This window comes from Eriocheir sinensis, chromosome 28 (assembly GCF_024679095.1).
Source record: "Eriocheir sinensis breed Jianghai 21 chromosome 28, ASM2467909v1, whole genome shotgun sequence".
NCBI lineage: Eukaryota > Metazoa > Arthropoda > Malacostraca > Decapoda > Varunidae > Eriocheir > Eriocheir sinensis.
The window spans coordinates 17,236,027-17,254,200 of record NC_066536.1 but is presented as its reverse complement, the minus strand read 5'-3'; the positions used below and the strand labels follow the sequence as shown (position 1 = coordinate 17,254,200).

The 18,174-nt window shown below is 43.0% G+C and overlaps 1 protein-coding gene and 1 long non-coding RNA gene across 3 annotated transcripts; one reads left to right on the top strand and one right to left on the bottom strand.

Annotated features, from left to right (window-relative positions):
- The first annotated feature begins 237 nt into the window (after positions 1 to 237).
- On the top strand, positions 238 to 7,579 carry LOC127004644 (uncharacterized). Its single transcript, XR_007757903.1, has 3 exons — positions 238 to 385; positions 4,812 to 4,887; positions 5,583 to 7,579. It is a non-coding gene; the product is annotated as an uncharacterized LOC127004644 (long non-coding RNA).
- On the bottom strand, positions 7,474 to 18,054 carry LOC127004643 (probable ATP-dependent RNA helicase DDX52). Of its 2 annotated transcripts, none has more exons than XM_050872692.1 (15): positions 17,892 to 18,054; positions 16,227 to 16,576; positions 16,022 to 16,097; positions 15,781 to 15,866; positions 15,569 to 15,646; positions 11,824 to 11,968; positions 11,345 to 11,459; positions 10,754 to 10,857; positions 10,565 to 10,643; positions 10,051 to 10,254; positions 9,364 to 9,454; positions 8,849 to 8,971; positions 8,306 to 8,532; positions 7,997 to 8,161; positions 7,474 to 7,625 (listed from the first exon to the last, which is right to left on the bottom strand). In XM_050872692.1, the coding sequence occupies exons 2-15, from the start codon at positions 16,311 to 16,313 to the stop codon at positions 7,571 to 7,573; spliced, it is 1,635 nt and encodes a 544-aa protein (XP_050728649.1). In that variant the 5' UTR covers positions 16,314 to 16,576; positions 17,892 to 18,054; the 3' UTR covers positions 7,474 to 7,570. The 2 variants fall into 2 exon arrangements, with proteins under 2 accessions (XP_050728649.1, XP_050728651.1); XM_050872694.1 differs by having other exon boundaries at positions 18,019 to 18,043.
- Between the last annotated feature and the right edge of the window lie 120 nt (positions 18,055 to 18,174).

Below are 18,174 nucleotides of genomic sequence, written 5' to 3'. Positions count from 1 at the left end.
TGCAGAGAGGCGCCCTCTTTCTTCGACCCCCCCCACCCCACCCACCCCAAGCCCCCTTATACTCCCACACCTACAGGTTGATGTCACTTTCTTATAATAACATCGCGGCAGGAATCACCTTTAAGCCTCAAGGACTTGATAGCTAGATATCACAGGGCTTACTTTATCATGTCATTAGTGTAAGCTATCGAATATATGGAGTTATATCGAGGTTGACGGTCCTATTATAGCCTCTCTGCTCCCCCACAGCCCTCACCTTGCCTCCAGCCCCCCCCGCCGCGGCCTTCCCCTGGCTGGGTGATGTGACGTTCCACTTCCAACTCTCTCCAGTCTGGCCAAAGCCACGAAGAGGAATACGTGCGCCACTTCAAGCGTCGCTAACACAGTAGGTTGTAAATTCTTTTGTCTTTTATCCATTGACCATGCAGCCTCAGGTACACCAAAGTGTCATCTTGCGATCAGAATGTGACTGACGTTAAACGATGAGATTCGGATAACGGAGACAAATTTTCCTCAGACAAATTTTGCGAAACAGCAGAAGGAATTCAATACATGGTTACGATGCTTGGAAAAGGATGTCATTACTTTTAGATGAAGTGCCACTGTTCGATATCTCTCAGGGTAATATCGTGTGAACAGGGGCACCTGGCAGCCAGGCCGTGCCAACACTACCAGACTTAAAAATGTTGAAATTCACGTGTGGGAGGGGCCGCCCAGCGCCCAGGCCTCAAAGCGTGAGTGAAAGTGTGACCTTGGAACCTACAAATTAACGTTGTCGTGGTGTTTGCTTCTTCTTCATGATGTGTAACAATGACAGATTACTGGAGACCTTCTAAACTCACTATGTTTGTAATGAGTCTGAGTCTTGTAAGGGCGTGGCACTTGTCCTTGGACAGGGATGTGGCAATTGTGTCTGAGACGCGTACGTATTGCTGATTTGTGGTCGCTGGGAGACCGAATGTGTACATGACCTGCATTGCCCTCGAGGCTGTCTCCCTGTTTTAAACTAAACTGCCAGGATATATAAAATATTAACGTGGTTCCCAAACTTCTCCGCCTTCCTACATTGGGGTATATCCCCAACGAAATACCCCCCCCCAAAAAAAAAAAAAAAATTCGGGTTGTGACCTTAATACAGGCCTGCATGACGACCATTAATTAATGCGTGATCATAGTATGTAGTATATATTTATTTCCAATTATTTTCAAGTTATACGTTGCCCTCTCTGTCTGCTCGGCGGACAAGTATCATACGTGAATGCTACTCGTATGACGTACCGTATTGTATGTGTAAAGGTGCTTTATTACAACGCCACTTTAATTAGTTAGTAGGCCTATATGTGTTTTAGGAGAATCCGCTCTTGCTGTCCTAATGAAGTGTTTCAACTACATAACTGAAAAACCTAAATTTGACCTGGTTTAAAAAAATCGGCCTTTACAATATGATAAAATTATAATTATGATTTTTTTTCCAAGACCCTCCAGAGACCCTCAGAAACATTCGCGACCCTCGACCCTCATTTGGGTTCCGCGACTAGGGGTTTGGGAACCACTGGTATATAACACAACCTACTCCACCAGTTTAGGAAGTGGCGGCAAAATAACCAGTAAACTATGAAAGAAACGGGAGTACGAAATAGTGGGCTGTGGTCTGATCGATGCCCTGGCTGTGGGCAGATTAGGCCGCATCACACCAGCGGTTTTTTTCCCGCGCGGTAGTGTCAAGAGCTTCATACATGTTTTTTTCACGTTCGGTTTGCCTGCAGCAGTGCACATATACCTCTATCTATCTAGGTAGCTACCAATTAATATATCTATCTATTTAAGTAGCCAAAGTATGATTTGCTATCATGATAATTAACTTGTACCACATTCTCATTAATAATAATAATGATAAAAAAACTTTTCCATATTATATTATAAATACGTAAAAATGCATACCTGATTGATAAAATAGGGTTGCCACCTTGAGCTCAGAAAATAAGGAACGTATATATAGTAACACCTCTTTCTCCAATACGGAACGGATTCGTATATTAAGATCTAAATATTTAGATCTTGCCGTATATTAAGGAACGGGTGGCAACGACAAATGACAGCAGGAACAACAGCACCACCCTGCCCCCTCCGCAGGTGAACCACGACCACGAGTCCGGGCGGGAATAACCCGCCCGTCTGAAGTCTGTGGAAGACTCCCTCCGGCGACCATGGGTTTGGGAACCAATGAATTATAAACAAAATTCGTTCGGCGCAGCGCGTTTAGCAGTGCAAGCGGCGGGGGAATATTCAGCGCGGGCAGCTAAAGATCTTACCCTTGGTTATCACATAGTCACATAGTGAAAGGTAAACCGCGTGGTTCTACCGAGTGTGAAAAAAAAACGTTCGTACGAGCGAGTTTTTCCCGCGCGGTTTGCCTGCAGCAGTGCTCAGAGACTTCTCTCTCTCTCTCTCTGTAGCAGGAACAACAGCACCCAGCCCTACCAGAGGTGAACCACGATCACAAGTCTATGCCTGCCGCACGGGTAAAAACCCGCCCGTCTGAATTGAAGTGTTCCATACTCCATAGACTTCCAATGTTTTCTAAAACGCTCGGCGCCACGCGGTTTAGCAGTGCAACAAGATTCTGAGTACAATCTGCAGGTGAATCTACCGCCCGGGAATTTTGCCGCGCGGTCATCGTAAAAATACTCGTGTGAAGCGAGCCTAAACTGCAAATCCACTCGCCTCGACGGTGCTGAGGTTAGCACATTCAAATAAAATTTGTAAGTAGAGAAAACGATGGAGGGAAAGAAAAGAGGACTTGTTAAACCCTACACGATTAAGTAAAGGTGAAGTTGGGGGCGTCCGCTATAGGTGCGCGTGGCTGCGGTGCTCATCTCCGTTGCATTAGCCCTTGGGCCTATGGTGGGAGGAGCCCATTACCTCGGGAATCCGGGTTACCAGTACCACAGTTTACCTTCCGCAGGTTTCCCCAGGTTACTCCCTGGTTTAAATGATCAACACTTAATTCTACTTTGAGGTAAAATGAACCTACGTAATTAAGGAGTGCCTATGAAAGGCACGGCATCACCCCCACACGCCACACCTTCCATTACACTCCTATATCCTTACACTCCCTTATCATCATTCGTCCATACGTAGGGGACTCGATCATTGCCTGGTAGCCTAACACACAACACTTGCTATGCTTTGATTACTTTTGTTTCATCAGTCTTACCTTGTGATGCAGACTGGTGATCCATTGACACGGCAGGCTTAGCAATTCACTTCACTTCACTTCGTTTGAAATATGAAATGCAAATGAGCGCACTTTTTTTTTATGTTTTTCGTTGTCATGCCGAATTCCACTTAGTTTCCATCGTGACAATGTTCGGGAAGCGATAAAACTTAATAGTTCATATCTTCATCTCCTGAGCCTTCTCCAACACCATCCATCATCTTCCGTTTGCATCTCCTGTGCCTTCTCCAACACCATCATCTTTTATTTTCATCTGAGACTCCACCATCACTATCACGTACCATCATCTATCTTCATCTTCTGTGCCTTCTCCAACAGCTCCACTATCACCATCATCTATCTTGATCATCTGAGACTCCATCATCACTATCACGTACCAATTATATCTTCATCTGTGCCTTCCCCAACAGCTTCACTATCACCATTTTTTATCTTCATCTCCTGAGACTTCACCATCACTATCAGCATCATCTCTCTCAATCTCCTGAGCCTCCTCCATATCACTATCCGTTTGTGATTATGTGATTTTCAGCCACTCATCGCACAGTAGGACATCGTGATCGCCTGTAGGCTATTAGTGAGGGTAGGCGAGACAGGTGCATACTCCCACCTCGAGTCAGAAGCGGACTGAGGGGTAGCAATTAACTGAGCAAGAAGCAATCTCAGACTCTTCCACCTCCTACATCAATCATTTCCAAAGGCCGAAAAGGAGATTAATCGTGTTTTAATAAGGGTATTTTCACATTCATGGTGCAGAAGGGTCACACTTCCACCAGTCATTAAACTGGTACTTCTGGAAATGCCCAAAGCGCCTACTAAATCCTTGTCAAATATGTGTACCCTACTTGGGAGAAAAAGCAAAGTGGCGTCGCTCCGTTCCTACTGGCAACATGGGGCAGTAGGGTACGTGGGTGGTTGAACAGCTTAAGGATTTCCAAACTGTTGTAAAGAGTGTTGGTATTTGTCCGTCCTTGAGGGTAGTTTAAAGGCTGGTGGCTTGGAGGACTTCTTGAGAGCTCCGGTCAAGGATTATAAATTATAGTATATAATATATTGTCTATAATCCTTGGCTCCGGTAGTGTGCGTACGACTGAGGACTATAATTTACGGGCACGCTTTTGCACTCGTCCCACACTTCGTAACTGATAGGAACTGCTGGACCAGGCGAGTGATGAGTGAGCCTGGATTGAATGAAGGAATATTAATTTCGCGTGGTGGGGTTCAGAATAGGGAAGGCTGAGGGAATCAGGTCTGCGCAACGTGCATACAGAAGAAAGCAGTATTGACGATAAGCCGTGGTCATCGATGAGAGAGAGAGAGAGAGAGAGAGAGAGAGAGAGAGAGAGAGAGAGAGAGAGAGAGAGAGAGAGAGATTTACATAGAAATTCAGACCACACAGACCCTACGGTCCAGACAATGGGTGGTCTGTCCTTAAACCTAAGTGAATTTATAGTAATCAGATAGCACCAAAGAGAGAGAGAGAGAGAGAGAGAGAGAGAGAGAGAGAGAGGACTGATTACCTTTTTTTCTTCTTGGAAGCAACTCTTGTGCTTAATGTATTTCTGATTTTCAGGTCACACACAATGTCTTCTGGCGCTGTGATCATCACTACGGACACCCTTCCTCCAGGAACTTGCACTGCCTGCAGGGTAAGTGAGGTGTGAAGGATTATAAATACGTGTGTATAGCTGCTTTAGGCTATACAAAATCAGTGTTTGGTTTGGCAACTTTAGATATTTCAAGACCTTACCTATTGGAGTTTTCCAGTTTTGACCTCTTTGCACATGGCAAATAAAGTCTTCCTACCTAGGCAAAAAGTCACTCCTGCATTTCATTAGTCATCATGTAAAAAGTCTTTGTAGTCTTTGTGTCCTGACTGTGTTAAAAAAGGGGAGTGGAGAGAAATGTTGCATATGAAATGGAGATAGGAAGCAAGGATCATGGATCAGGGATTGATGATATGCATAATCAGGTTGAAGAGGTTTTATGATGATTAAGAACAAGAAGTGGACATGGGAAGACCATATTATGCACAAAACTGATAACTGATGAATAACCAAAGTTAACAGACACAACCCAGGATTGTAAGAATCAGGGCAATGGTGAGCCAGGTGGAGATTTAAATTGGAGCATTTGCTCCAGCAGGATAGAGCATGTAAATATCAACCAAAGAGGGGAAGGAAATGTTATGAATGGCTTTTGTGCTGCAGTAAATTAGTAGTTACATAATGGCTGACAATGATAATTATGAAGTCACCAGTCACTATCTTGAATGTATAAAGGTATGCTGAAAAATCCACGTATGCAGGAGCCTAATTATTGTCATCACTGTTTTCCTCTTCAGAAAGGTAAAATAAAGAACAGTGCTTCATGTTGCACTTGGATCACCTGTCTGCTGCTGCTTCCCCTTGGCATCATCCCTGGCATCATTGCCTTCTGCTGCTGCTGCCGCGAACCCAAGTGCACCAACTGTGGCTACACCCCGTAGTGAAGAGCAGGACAAAGAGGTCTCGCCTCGAGCAGGTTGTGGTAGTTATAGGATATCACTTTCTTAAGCCCTGCTAGTTCTTTAAATGATCTGAATACAATTGACCTAGATTCTAAATTGAGTAAATATCCATTTGATGTCACCTTAGTGTAACTCAACAATGAAATATCTTAAGAAATGTCTTCATATTAGTAATTATAACCAATATGTACACACACACAATGTTGGCCTCATATTATTGGAATGTGGCATGGGATTGGGTTGTGCACCATTCAAATTGTGATGATATACTTAATCAAGCTAGAGTTCCTTCTAAATGCTGATTCAGTACCTAGAGCTACTAGAAAGTTTGACATCTCATAATTATGTATAATTAGTAATCACAAACACTGACAAGCAGCTTTCTTAATTTTCCCAGCTATCTAGTTTTTAAACCTTAAAATGAAATGTATACTTAAAACAAGACCATAGTACTCTTAAAACACTGGTTATAAATACTTACTCTCTTTTGGCTGTATACAATGTATGTAATTATTCTTAAGTGAACCATCTGTAGTGCAGCTGATTGCATTTTCTTTGTCATAGCTTCTAGGAACTAATGAGACCTGTCTTTATGCTGGTTCTGGAACCACCAATTAAACCAATGTATTTTCGCACAAATCTGCAAAATATAATTTGTTCTGTCCTATTTTTTTCATAAACTCAACAAGTGAGAAGGATCTTTATATTTCAGACATTACTAATTGTAAAAGAAATATTGAAAAAGAAGAGTTTGCCAAATGTAGTAGGACACACTCTTTTATATATATATATATATATATATATATATATATATATATATATATATATATATATATATATATATATATATATATAAAATCCACCTGAAAACTTAACTAATTACATATATCATTGTGACTAATGTAATGAACAATATCAATGTCACAGTCACAATGGGTAGGCAGTGGCTGAGTGGTTAGCGTGCGGGCCCCGCATTCACCGCGCCATGGACGTCAGTTCGAATCCCCATGCTACCACCTGGGATTTTTCAGTCACCGCTGAGCGGCCTAAGACTACCCACATGCTGTCCAGAAGACCACCCATCAACCTGGACTCTAGAAGAAACCGTCCAAGTGAATCAAGAATGAGTTCCGGGGGGCAGCATGAGCCAAGCATAACTGCCGCCACTATAAAAATTGCCTGCGCCATGACGGGCTTGGGCCAACCACCAGGCCCCTGAAGAAAGCCTACTGGCACAACAGGCGGAGATGTAAAAAACACACACACACACACACACAAAAAAAAAAGCACTGAATTTATTCTTGTTTGTTAGGGTTGATGCACATGAATTAATGGTTCAGTTATATCCCTATATTAATAGATATCCTGAATTCCAACCAGGATTTGTACAAAAAGTATGTTCCATTCCTAATCCAGCACAGGCTTGGCACACCTCTGTTATGTTCATAAAGGGCCTGACAATGTTGTGTGTGTGTCTGATGCAATCGTTTGGGTTAAGGGAATTTTGCTTTTAATCATAGTGAAACAGATTTAGATAGTTGGATCATTTTGTAAGACATTGAAATTGTTTGATTCTGCAGCCAAGGGTCTTACTACATATACTAATTTGTGAAAATATTTGTAATAAAGTCCCACAAAATACTTCAGTACTTATTTCAACTCTAATAAGAATTTTTCCATCATTCTAGTGTAGATTTTATAAGCAAAGGTAACTGAACCAAACATCTTTAAGTTCATATATTTTTTATAAAGTATTCATCTGAGACATAGGAGTAAGATTATATTATATTTCACTTTAAGGTTGTACTTTGTGAAATAAAAGTCTATGCTGCCTCGCTGCTCTCAGTCTTCATCTTCTTTCTCTTCTCCAACATTTGTCTGAGGAAAAATGAAAGACATTTAAGTGTGTCATCTGCATACCTTGGAGCACTAAATGCAACACTTAAACAATGAGAAAAATTGTGACTAATGTAATTAAGCAAAGAACATTACATAACTCAAAGGTATGAATAATGCTACATAACTGATGGTCTGAGTAGTCTTGAAACAGAGAGAGAAAGATTAGACCTAACTGAAATATGCCAATACAAGCAGTCCTCAATATATGTTCACTCATTAGACAGGTACAGTAAAACCCCTTGAAGCTGGCTCTTTTGTTGTTCAAACAGCAGCTGCATTATTATACACTAATTACTATCTATGAAGCTTTGGGCTATAAGTATTTTGTAAAAGATGTCTTATGTGCTTACTTCCTCCTGCGCTTTGCAACCTTTTCATGTTGGACAGCATGGGACACGTGGCCACGCTGAGGCTGCTGTGTGGTCAGCCGTCGTTTCTCATTTTTGCTTGGCTTCTTCAGCTCGAGCATCCATTGAGGGACCTCACAGCCAGAGCTCTGCACCACGTGAGCAATACTGAAACAAGGACATAGTGTGGAACTTTTTAGAGAGGGTAGTGACAGCAGAAAAGTATGAATAAACAGAGAAGGAATGAAGAGGGCAAATGATACTTTTGATCCTTATGTTTCAAAGAAAGTGTTTAAACCTTTAAAAGCCCACCTCCTCAGTCTGGGACGATCCTCCATTGTCCAAAATGTCACAGACTGACCCTGACGTCCAGCTCGTCCTGTTCTGCCAACGCGATGGATGTAGCTCACAGCCGAGGGAGGGAAGTCATAATTGATGACCAGATTGACACCTTTGAAGTCCACACCTCGTGACATTAGCTCAGTGCAAATCAACACCCAAATCTTTCCCTCGCGGAAAGCAGCTACCACATTATCCCGCTGAGGGGAGTGAAAATAAAAATATAATTTTGTTTTACATCATTATCTAGATCACATTTTCTTAAGCACTACAATGTAAAAGGAGACTTACTAAATTTTTTTTCACCTGGCTAATTCTTTTAAATATCAATTGTATGCTGAATGCAGTACTCCTTACACCATATAATGTAATATAATGCTTATATTAAATGCTGTGTATGAAAACAACTTATTGAAAGAAGAGTAGAAGCATGCTGAGAGTCCAAACAAGCTGAAAATATGGAAAGGAAAGCCCAAGGAGAAATCCTGTATGGTGTGCTTCATGTGAAAACTGTACCTGCTTTTGAGTGCGGTCAGCGTGGATAGCGTCCACGGTGATGTTGTCATAGATCAGTTCCCGGAACAATTCCTTTGCTCGCTCCTTAGTCTGGACAAATATTAGCACTGGTGGCTCATATCCCTGTACCAAAAGTGTTGGTTACATTAATGATGGGGATATATAGGAAATCTTGGTTGTTACATGATTCTACTTAAGCAAAGTAAGATGAGATCACAGACTGGATTAAATAATCTAGCCATATCAGGAGAAAATCATAGGAATATATTTATAGATTAATTTTTCATTTAAGCAAATCTTTGACTGAATTATTATCAGAACTATTTTTTACATAGGTGTGATTGCTGATCATTGCTCCTCCTTCATTTGTTTAAAAGGTTTAATTTTCTATCATCCCTGTGCAGAAAACAGGGTTATGATGGTGTAAACTTTCTGTGTTTTACAGAGCAAACTTCTCTTCACCCTCAGAAAGGGTTGATATTGCAGCAAAATAGTAATTTTGCAACAAGACTGACCTTTCTAAAAATCTCCCTCAGTGCATGCAGCTTGCCTTCTTCACTGCCACAGAACTGAAGGTGTTGCTTTACATCCTCAGATGCAGTGTTTCTATAAGAAATGAGAAAAAATTCTGTTAGTGGTGAGAGTTAGTAACAACTATGAAATAATAGCTCTGATGCCCTGAGGGGTTGACCGCAGAAGTTGATGCACTTCTTTTTGCACCATGCCTAGTCACACTCTAACTCTTTAGAGACAAAAAATAGAGCAAAATATAGAGAATATTAAATGGATAGAATGTTACCACATCATATAGTAGTGACATGTACACTGTACAACTAAATTAACCAGGTTGTGCTCCAACAACATACACCACATGATATTGCCACATATTTATCATAGTAGAATTTCCTTCCTGCCGTCCTTCTTTTCTCATCTTTAAGAATGATGGTAAACAATGGAGAACAGTAACACCATGTCAATTAAAGAAAAGAAATATGAAAAGGCAGGCAAAATATCAAGAAGAAAAAGAATTGTAAGGCAATAATACAATCAAAGAAAAAGGGAAGAAGCAAGGGAATAAAATAATCTGGGGGAAAAAGGGTTAGCAATGTACTACACAAATCAAATGGAGGAAGGACAAGCATAGCAACCAATGAATCAGATGAAAGAAACATGGTAACCGGTGACTGAACATTGAACAATACCTGAGACCAACTGTCACCGTGGCCAGGTTATGGAGATTGAGACGGCACCAGTCTTGCACAGATTGGGCAAAGGTGGCTGAAAACAAGGCCTGGGTGACTGAGGGACCCGTGCAGGCCCGGTAAATAGTTGCCAGCTGGTCTCGGAAACCCCGCTGCCCGTCCTCAAAGAGCCGGTCACTCTCGTCAACCACAAGCCATTCAACACTGGAACGTAAGGAAGGATCAGGTGAGGGAGACTAACTTAGGTACTGTCACACGTAAAGCTCTTCAATAGTGAACGACTGAAAGATTTGAGTGCTATGAGTCATTCAATTGTAGAACACTGGCTGACTAACTGATCTAAGTACATTTATAGCAAAGTAACAAACATTCACACATTACAGACAAAAATGAAAGAGATGACTTTGAAAGTGGAGTCTACATTACTGATTCATAAATGAGGTTAAACATGACATACACTGTGTACTATTATTATTATTGTTGTTCTTATTATTTGCATTACTATTAAACTCACTTGGCCAAGGAGAGTGGTGGACCGTCGGCATTCTCCTGCAACATGTAGACAAGGCGGTTGGGAGTTGTCACAAGCAAATCTGTAAGGGTCCTGTCATGGTTCAAACTCTGTATTTCCGCAAAAAACATTCTGTTCAGCATAATAAATAAGAAGTTCAGACATGCACATCAGTCACAAAGCACCACTCACCAAACTTTTGTGAAGACTGTGGGCCATACTTCTGCTTGGCTTTGGTAACATTGGCAATGGTGACTGCCCGGATGCCTAGCCCCTCACCAAGCCTCACACACTCCCTGCAAATAATACCAGCAAGTACAGTAAATCATCACTAACCATGCACTCTTCAGCTGCAAAATGGATCTTATTCCATATCAGTATAATGTAATAATAACCCCATTAAAAATACACAGTGACAGTGCTAAAGTAATGAAACCCAATGGTTGAAGATGGAGATTTCAGCAGATGAAGTGTCAAGATGTACTTGTTGTGAACTTTGGCAGTCAAATGGTTAAAGAATTTTACAAAGCTGGAGGAATTGGGTGAGAGATAAACAGCACAGATATACAGTTAACTTTCAGTCCTCTGAATGAATTCAGCCAAGGCCCTTACAGTTAAATGAAAAATTGGGATGATGTGGAAGGACTTTTTCATAATGGAAAACTAGGCAATGGCTGCACATTGTGCACAAGTTCCAAAAGCTCCAAAACCACTGTTTCTTAAGTACTGTTGCATAGTGATCACCAAAGTCCTCAAGCTAATGTAGGTGAAAGTTGTACCAACCTGTGGATTTGAGATGCCAGTTCCCGGGTGGGGGACAGTATCACTGCCCTGAAGCCTTTTTTCTTTGGACCACCGAGCCCATGCAGCAATGGGATCAAAAATGCTGCGGTCTTGCCTGAGGAATGGATGGAAAGGTTGTGGTTTTGAGAATGGCAATGAAGCAATGGAACCAGCAATGATGAGGATGTCAAGTCTTAAGCACGGACTTATATTCTTTGATAACTAACAGAAACAAATGTGATGATGACAGTAATGAAAATGGCAGTGTTAATGATGACAATGATCTTGTTGATAAGTGTGTCTGCTACTTCATCTTTGTTTTCATAAATAAATGTAATCAGATTAACCATGACGATACTGTTTAAAAGTTTATGGGTTAGTCTTTTTCCATGATGAGTGTTTACTGGTCAACATTCCTTTATCATTGTATGTATACTGGCATCTTCACCTTTGCAAAAAATGTTCACTTTAATGTGTACCTGAACCAGTGGGGGCAGAGGCGAGGATGTGGCGGCGCTGCAGCATGAGTGGCCAGGCCTGGGCCTGCACCGGGGTGGGGAGTGTGTGCCCCTGGGACTCAATATTGGCCACCAACTTGTTGTTTACTTCATGATCAGTGACAAGCTGTGGGGAACAGTACAGTAGTAAAGAAAGGGAATGGAAGGGTGGTGTTATCAAACAACAGCTGGTTGCATCATGGGCATACAAGATAACGACATCCTAACTTTCAGATAATCAAGAGCATACAGGTTATTAACAATAACATAGTACCTATAAAATTAATTTTAGGCTTTGAATACAATGCACTGGACCTTTTCTTTAGGGTTTTGACCCATGCCCTTGCTTGGCTGGAGTAGGTAGGAAGACACCTACCGAACGGGCGCAAGCCACTCCCGGTGAGGTATATATGGGAGGTGAGAAGGGAGCTGAAGCCCTCCAAAGACCCTTCCCATGTCCTCACTAACCGTTTCCCTATTGTCTCACCAACACCGGAGAGTAGTTCAGCATGCTCTCTAAAGACAGATCCTCTCTTTATCCACACCACACTACATTCACATAACATATACACCTTTTTCCAAAATTCAAAATTCAAAATGGCTCAATTAAGCAATGCCTCGGAGTCCCCGCCTGGGGGGGGGACCACAAATTCCCCCAGGGAGGACTCCCCTTCTGGCTGCCGACCCGAGAGGTGTCTTGATAACTCCTCGAACCTCTTTCTTCTCAATTTCTGCAACATTCGCGGTCTTCGCTCTAATTTTCATTCTGTGGAACATCATCTCCTCCTCTAAACCTCATTTTCTCTTCCTAACGAAACACAGGTTTCTGAGGCTACTGACAGCAATCTCTACTCTGTTCCCTTCTACTATCTCTATCCTATATTTCAATCCAAAGCTGGATGTTGCAACGACATCACGTGTTCTCGTGCCCACGACCTTGACTCTTCTGAATTTTCCACCATCTGGTTAAGACTTCACTGTCATTCTATTACTAAATACATCTGTGCTGTTTATCTCTCACCTAACTCTACCAACTATGTAAAATTCTTTGACTATTTGAATTCTAAAGTGGAGCACATCTTGACCCACTCTCCCTTCGCTGAAATCTCCATCCTAGGAGATTTCAATGTTCACCACCAGCTTTGGCTTTCATCCTCTTTCACTGACCATCCTGGTGAACAAGCCTACAACTTTGCTATCCTCAACGACCTAGAGCAGTTGGTCCAGCACCCTACACGTATTCCTGACCGTCTTGGAGATCGGCCCAACATTCTAGACCTCTTCCTTACCTCAAACCCTTCTGCTTATTCTGTCAAACTGTTCTCTCCGTTGGGCTCCTCCGATCACAATCTTATTTCTGCATCCTGTCCTATCGCTCCTGTACATCCTCTGGACCCACCAAAGAGGCGATGCTTCTGGCATTTTGCTTCAGCTCGGTGGGACGACCTGAGGATGTACTTTTCCGATTTCCGGGGAATGATTATTGCTTCCAGGATAGAGACCCCTCTGTGTGTGCTCAGCGCATCACAGAGGTGATTGTCTCTGGAATGGAGGCATACATTCCTCGCTCTTTCTCTACTCCTCACGCTAAAAAGCCTTGGTTTAATCACGCTTGTTCTCGTGCTGTCAATGATAGAGAGGTAGCTCACAAAAGATACCAGAGCCTTCAAACTAATGCTAATTATGAACTTTACATTTCTGCCCAAAATCGTGCCAAATCTATTCTCCGACTAAACAAAATTCTTTCATTAATAGAAAATGTCAAAACCTTGCTTTCTCTAACTCTTCCCGTGACTTCTGGCATCTAGCCAAAACCATCTCCTCCAACTTCACTTCTTCATCTTTCCCTCCACTCCTCAGTCCTGACGGCAACACTGCCGTCTCATCTATCTCTAAGGCTGAACTCTTCTCTCAAACTTTTTCTAAAAACTCCACTCTGGACGATTCTGGGCATATTCCTCCTACTCATCCCCCCTCTGACTCCTTTATGCCTGTTATAAAGATTCTTCAAAATGATGTTTTCTATGCCCTCTCTGGCCTCAATCCTCAGAAGGCTTATGGACCTGATGGAGTGCCTCCTATTGTCTTAAAAACTGTGCCTCCGTGCTGTCACCCTGCCTGGTCAAACTCTTTCGCCTCTGCCTGTCAACATCTACCTTTCCTTCTTGCTGGAAGTATGCCTTCACACAGCCTGTACCTAAGAAGGGTGACCGCTCCAATCCCTCAAACTACCGTCCTATTGCTTTACTTTCTTGTCTATCTAAAGCTTTTGAATCAATCCTTAACCGTAAGATTCAAAAGCACCTTTCCACTTCTGACCTTCTATCTGATCGCCAGTATGGGTTCCGCAATTGGCGTTCTACTGGTGATCTCCTAGCCTTCTTAACTGACTCTTGGTCATCCTCTCTTAGCCGTTTCGGTGAAACTTTTGCTATTGCGCTGGACATATCAAAAGCTTTTGATAGGGTCTGGCACAAATCTTTGCTTTCTAAACTACCCTCCCACGGTTTCTATCCTTCTCTCTGTACCTTTATCTCCAGTTTCCTTTCTGACCGTTCTATTTCTGCCGTGGTAGACGGTCACTGTTCTTCCCCTAAATCTATTAACAGTGGTGTCCCACAGGGTTCTGTCCTATCTCCCACTCTTTTCTGTTGTTCATTGATGATCTTCTTTCCAAAACGAACTGTCCTATCCATTCCTACGCCGATGATTCCACTCTGCATTATTCAACTTCTTTTAATAGAAGACCCACCCTTCAGGAACTTAACGACTCAAGGCTGGAGGCTGCAGAACGCTTAGCCTCAGACCTTACTATTATTTCCGATTGGGGCAAGAAGAACCTGGTGTCCTTCAACGCCTCAAAAACACAGTTTCTCCACCTATCCACTCGACACAATCTTCCAAACAACTATCCCCTATTCTTTGACAACACCCAGCTATCACCTTCCTCAACACTAAACATCCTCGGTCTATCCTTAACTCAAAATCTCAACTGGAAACTTCATATCTCATCTCTTACTAAATCAGCTTCCTTGAGGCTGGGCGTTCTGTACCGTCTCCGCCAGTTCTTCTCCCTGCACAGTTGCTGTCCATATACAGGGGCCTTGTCCGCCTCGTATGGAGTATGCATCTCATGTGGGGGGCTCCACCACACAGCTCTTCTGGACAGAGTGGAGGCAAAGGCTCTTCGTCTCATCAGCTCTCCTCCTCATACTGATAGTCTTCACCTCTTAAATTCCGCCGCAATGTTGCCTCTCTTTCTATCTTCTATCGATATTTCCACGCTGACTGCTCTTCTGAACTTGCTAACTGCATGCCTCCCCCCCTCCCGCGGCCCCGCTGCACTCGACTTTCTACTCATGCTCATCCCTATACTGTCCAAACCCCTTATGCAAGAGTTAACCAGCATCTTCACTCTTTCATCCCTCACGCTGGTAAACTCTGGAACAATCTTCCTTCATCTGTATTTCCTCCTGCCTACGACTTGAACTCTTTCAAGAGGAGGGTATCAGGACACCTCTCCTCCCGAAACTGACTTATCTTTCGGCCACCTCTTTGGATTCTTTTTAGGAGCAGCGAGTAGCGGGCTTTTTTTTTATTAATGTTTACTTTTTTGTGCCCTTGAGCTGTCTCCTTTGCTGTAAAAAAAAAAAAAAAAAAAAAAAAAAAAAAAAAAATAACATTAGATAGTACGTTCAAATGATATATTTTCTCCTTTCTGACTGACCTCGGAGAATTTTTCCACTGGTGGCGGCACATCTGCTCCCCACACCTGGATGCCCAGCTGACGCCGCCGATGCCTTATCTGTAAAGTGTTAATATACCCCTTATTATTTATGACTATCAATTATCTTTAACTTTATTACAATTGTTATGACAATGCCCTTCAACCTATCCTCAACATAATGATATGGTGCATCACTGGAAATCCTACCGTACCTGTTCTTGTTGTAGCTTTAACTGCTTCTGTTTGTCATTAAGAGTCTTCTTTTTCTTTTTTGATTTTGCCTTCTCTTCTTTTCCTTCTGTTGGTAAAAGTGAATAAAAGAATGCTATCAGTACAAATATTTATCTTTGTCTCTAAGCTCATCTCTACTTTTCAGATAGACAATATATAACTTATTTACATCAACTAATAAACCAAAACATAATTGAGGAAGCAAAAAAGCAATATCCTCACCTGTGTTGGGCTCGTGCTCCTGTTCAGCCAAGGGAACGACAGGTTTATCCAATGCTCCTGAGGCTGACTGCTGAAGCTGTGGAATGTAAGTACTGTAAGTGTTAGTTTCAGAAACTGGTGTTCCATATCATAATCCAATTTACTATTACCTATAGCTATCTTACAACACTTTTTGTCAGTCAACATGGGCTGTAAAGACACTTACCCCCAATTTCTTGAAGTCATCCTTAAATCGTCTCTGGTCAAACTTGATCCCTTTGGTTAGTTTCTTGAATATATCATACGAATTCATACTGTATTAACAAATCAGCAGGTTATATGAAGCTGTAGGCCTAAGCAGCATCAATGATATCAATGTGGAATGGAAGGATGTTGCCTCGTTTGATGGTCATATACATCAACTAATAACACATTGCAGTTTGTATCAAAATCTGTCAGGGGGAGCCGTCATGGTAAGTGTGGGGCCACCAGTGAGGGCCTTGGTCTTGGTCCAGAGGTAGCACCACGTTTGGCAGTGACTACAGCCTTGTAAGAACTTACTCCCTTAGGTCAAACCTGAAAATAAAAATACAAGTGAGAATACAGGAGCTGCTAGTGCCAGGAGTCCACCCTATCCAGTGCACACAACCAAAGCTTTCTCTAAAAATTCTTTTACACCCTATGCTGTCCTTCTGGCTCCCTCCCAGATAGTGTTCAGCCCTACAAGGAATTCCAACACCCTTTTTACGTCCCTCTCTAACAACCTATTCTAATCTTCTACTTCCATTTCTAGTGTTACAGTACCATGCTCCTCTCTCTCTCATACCAGGGACACTCAAGTAGCATATGTTCTATCATCTCGTCATCCCCCCTTCACACATAGGCAGTGGCCGAAGTGATAGCGTACTGGACCCACATTCGCCGCGTGATGGACGACGCGGGTTCGAATCCTCATGCTACCACTCGGATTTTTCAGTCACCGCCGAGTGGCTTAAAACTACCCACATGCTGCCCTGAAGACCACCCATCAACTCGGACTCTAGAGGAAGCCGTCCAAGCGAATCAAGAACGAGTTCCGGGGGGGCAGCATGAGCCAATGCAAGATGGTGCCACTATAAATACTCGCCTGCGCCAGAACGGGCTGGGCCGACCAACAGGCCCCACCGGGAAGATGCCTACCGGCGCAATAGGCAACAACGTAAAAAAAAAAAAAAAAAAAAAAAAAAAAACGTTTCCCTTACTGCCCACACCATTAACCTCGCCACTGTGTCCCTGCCTGTCATGACCACTTCTCTTCAGCCTGTCTGCAACGTCCTTCACCCCTGCCCCCCACACACACACCCTCATTCTTCTGTCCCGCTCCCTCTCATTGAAGGAAAATAAGTGAAAATAAGTAAATCATGCAACAAAACTGAAAATTATAGTGATAGTGCATTACAATGAATAAAGTTGAATAATATTATGTCATTGAAAAGGAAAGCGAGAGGACCTAAGAAGAAGAAAAAGAAAAAGAAGGAAACACACCCCTGACCAGCCTCCACCCCGACTCCCTGCCTCACCCGTCCCCTGACCCTGCCTCACCCCTGTCCCCTGACCCTGCCTCAACCCTGTCCCCTGACCCTACCTCACCCATCCCCTGACCCTGCCTCACCTGTCCCCTGACCCTGCTTCAACCCTGTCCCCTGACCCTGCCTCACCCCTGTCCCCTGACCCTGTCTCATCCCTGTCCCCTGACCCTGCCTCACCCCTGTCCCCGGACCCTGCCTCACCCCTGACCCTGCCTCACCCCTGTCCCCTGACCCTGCCTCAACCCTGTCTCACCCCTGTCCTCTGACCCTGCCAACCATGCACCCGGGACTTGCCTTTCCAACCTCCTTCTTAAATCCCTCACCTCACTCCTCAGCCACTCAGTATTCACTCCTGATGCTGGGCCTCGAGTTTCTTCTTCTTATTCGATGACTTTCTTCCTCTCACCCAAGCATTGCAACGTTACTCAGACCACGTTGTTTTTTGTTTACCTCCTCCAAGTCCATGTCCAAGCCCGAGACCTTTTTCCTCTCTCTAACGGGTCACCTGTACAGCAAGAGCAAGAGCAAGTGCATCTTTTTCTTATTTACTTATTTACTTATTTACTTCACTCTGCAATGAGCTCTATTTTTTCGCTACACTTTGAT

Excerpts from the sequence above, each read along its gene's own strand:
- LOC127004643 (XM_050872692.1), bottom strand. The coding sequence starts at position 16,313 with ATGAATTCGTATGATATATTCAAGAAACTAACCAAAGGGATCAAGTTT. Across the intron at positions 16,098-16,226 it reads ATGACTTCAAGAAATTGGGG|CTTCAGCAGTCAGCCTCAGG; the intron begins GTAAGTGTCTTT and ends TACATTCCACAG. Across the intron at positions 8,533-8,848 it reads CTGACCGCACTCAAAAGCAG|CGGGATAATGTGGTAGCTGC; the intron begins GTACAGTTTTCA and ends CACTCCCCTCAG.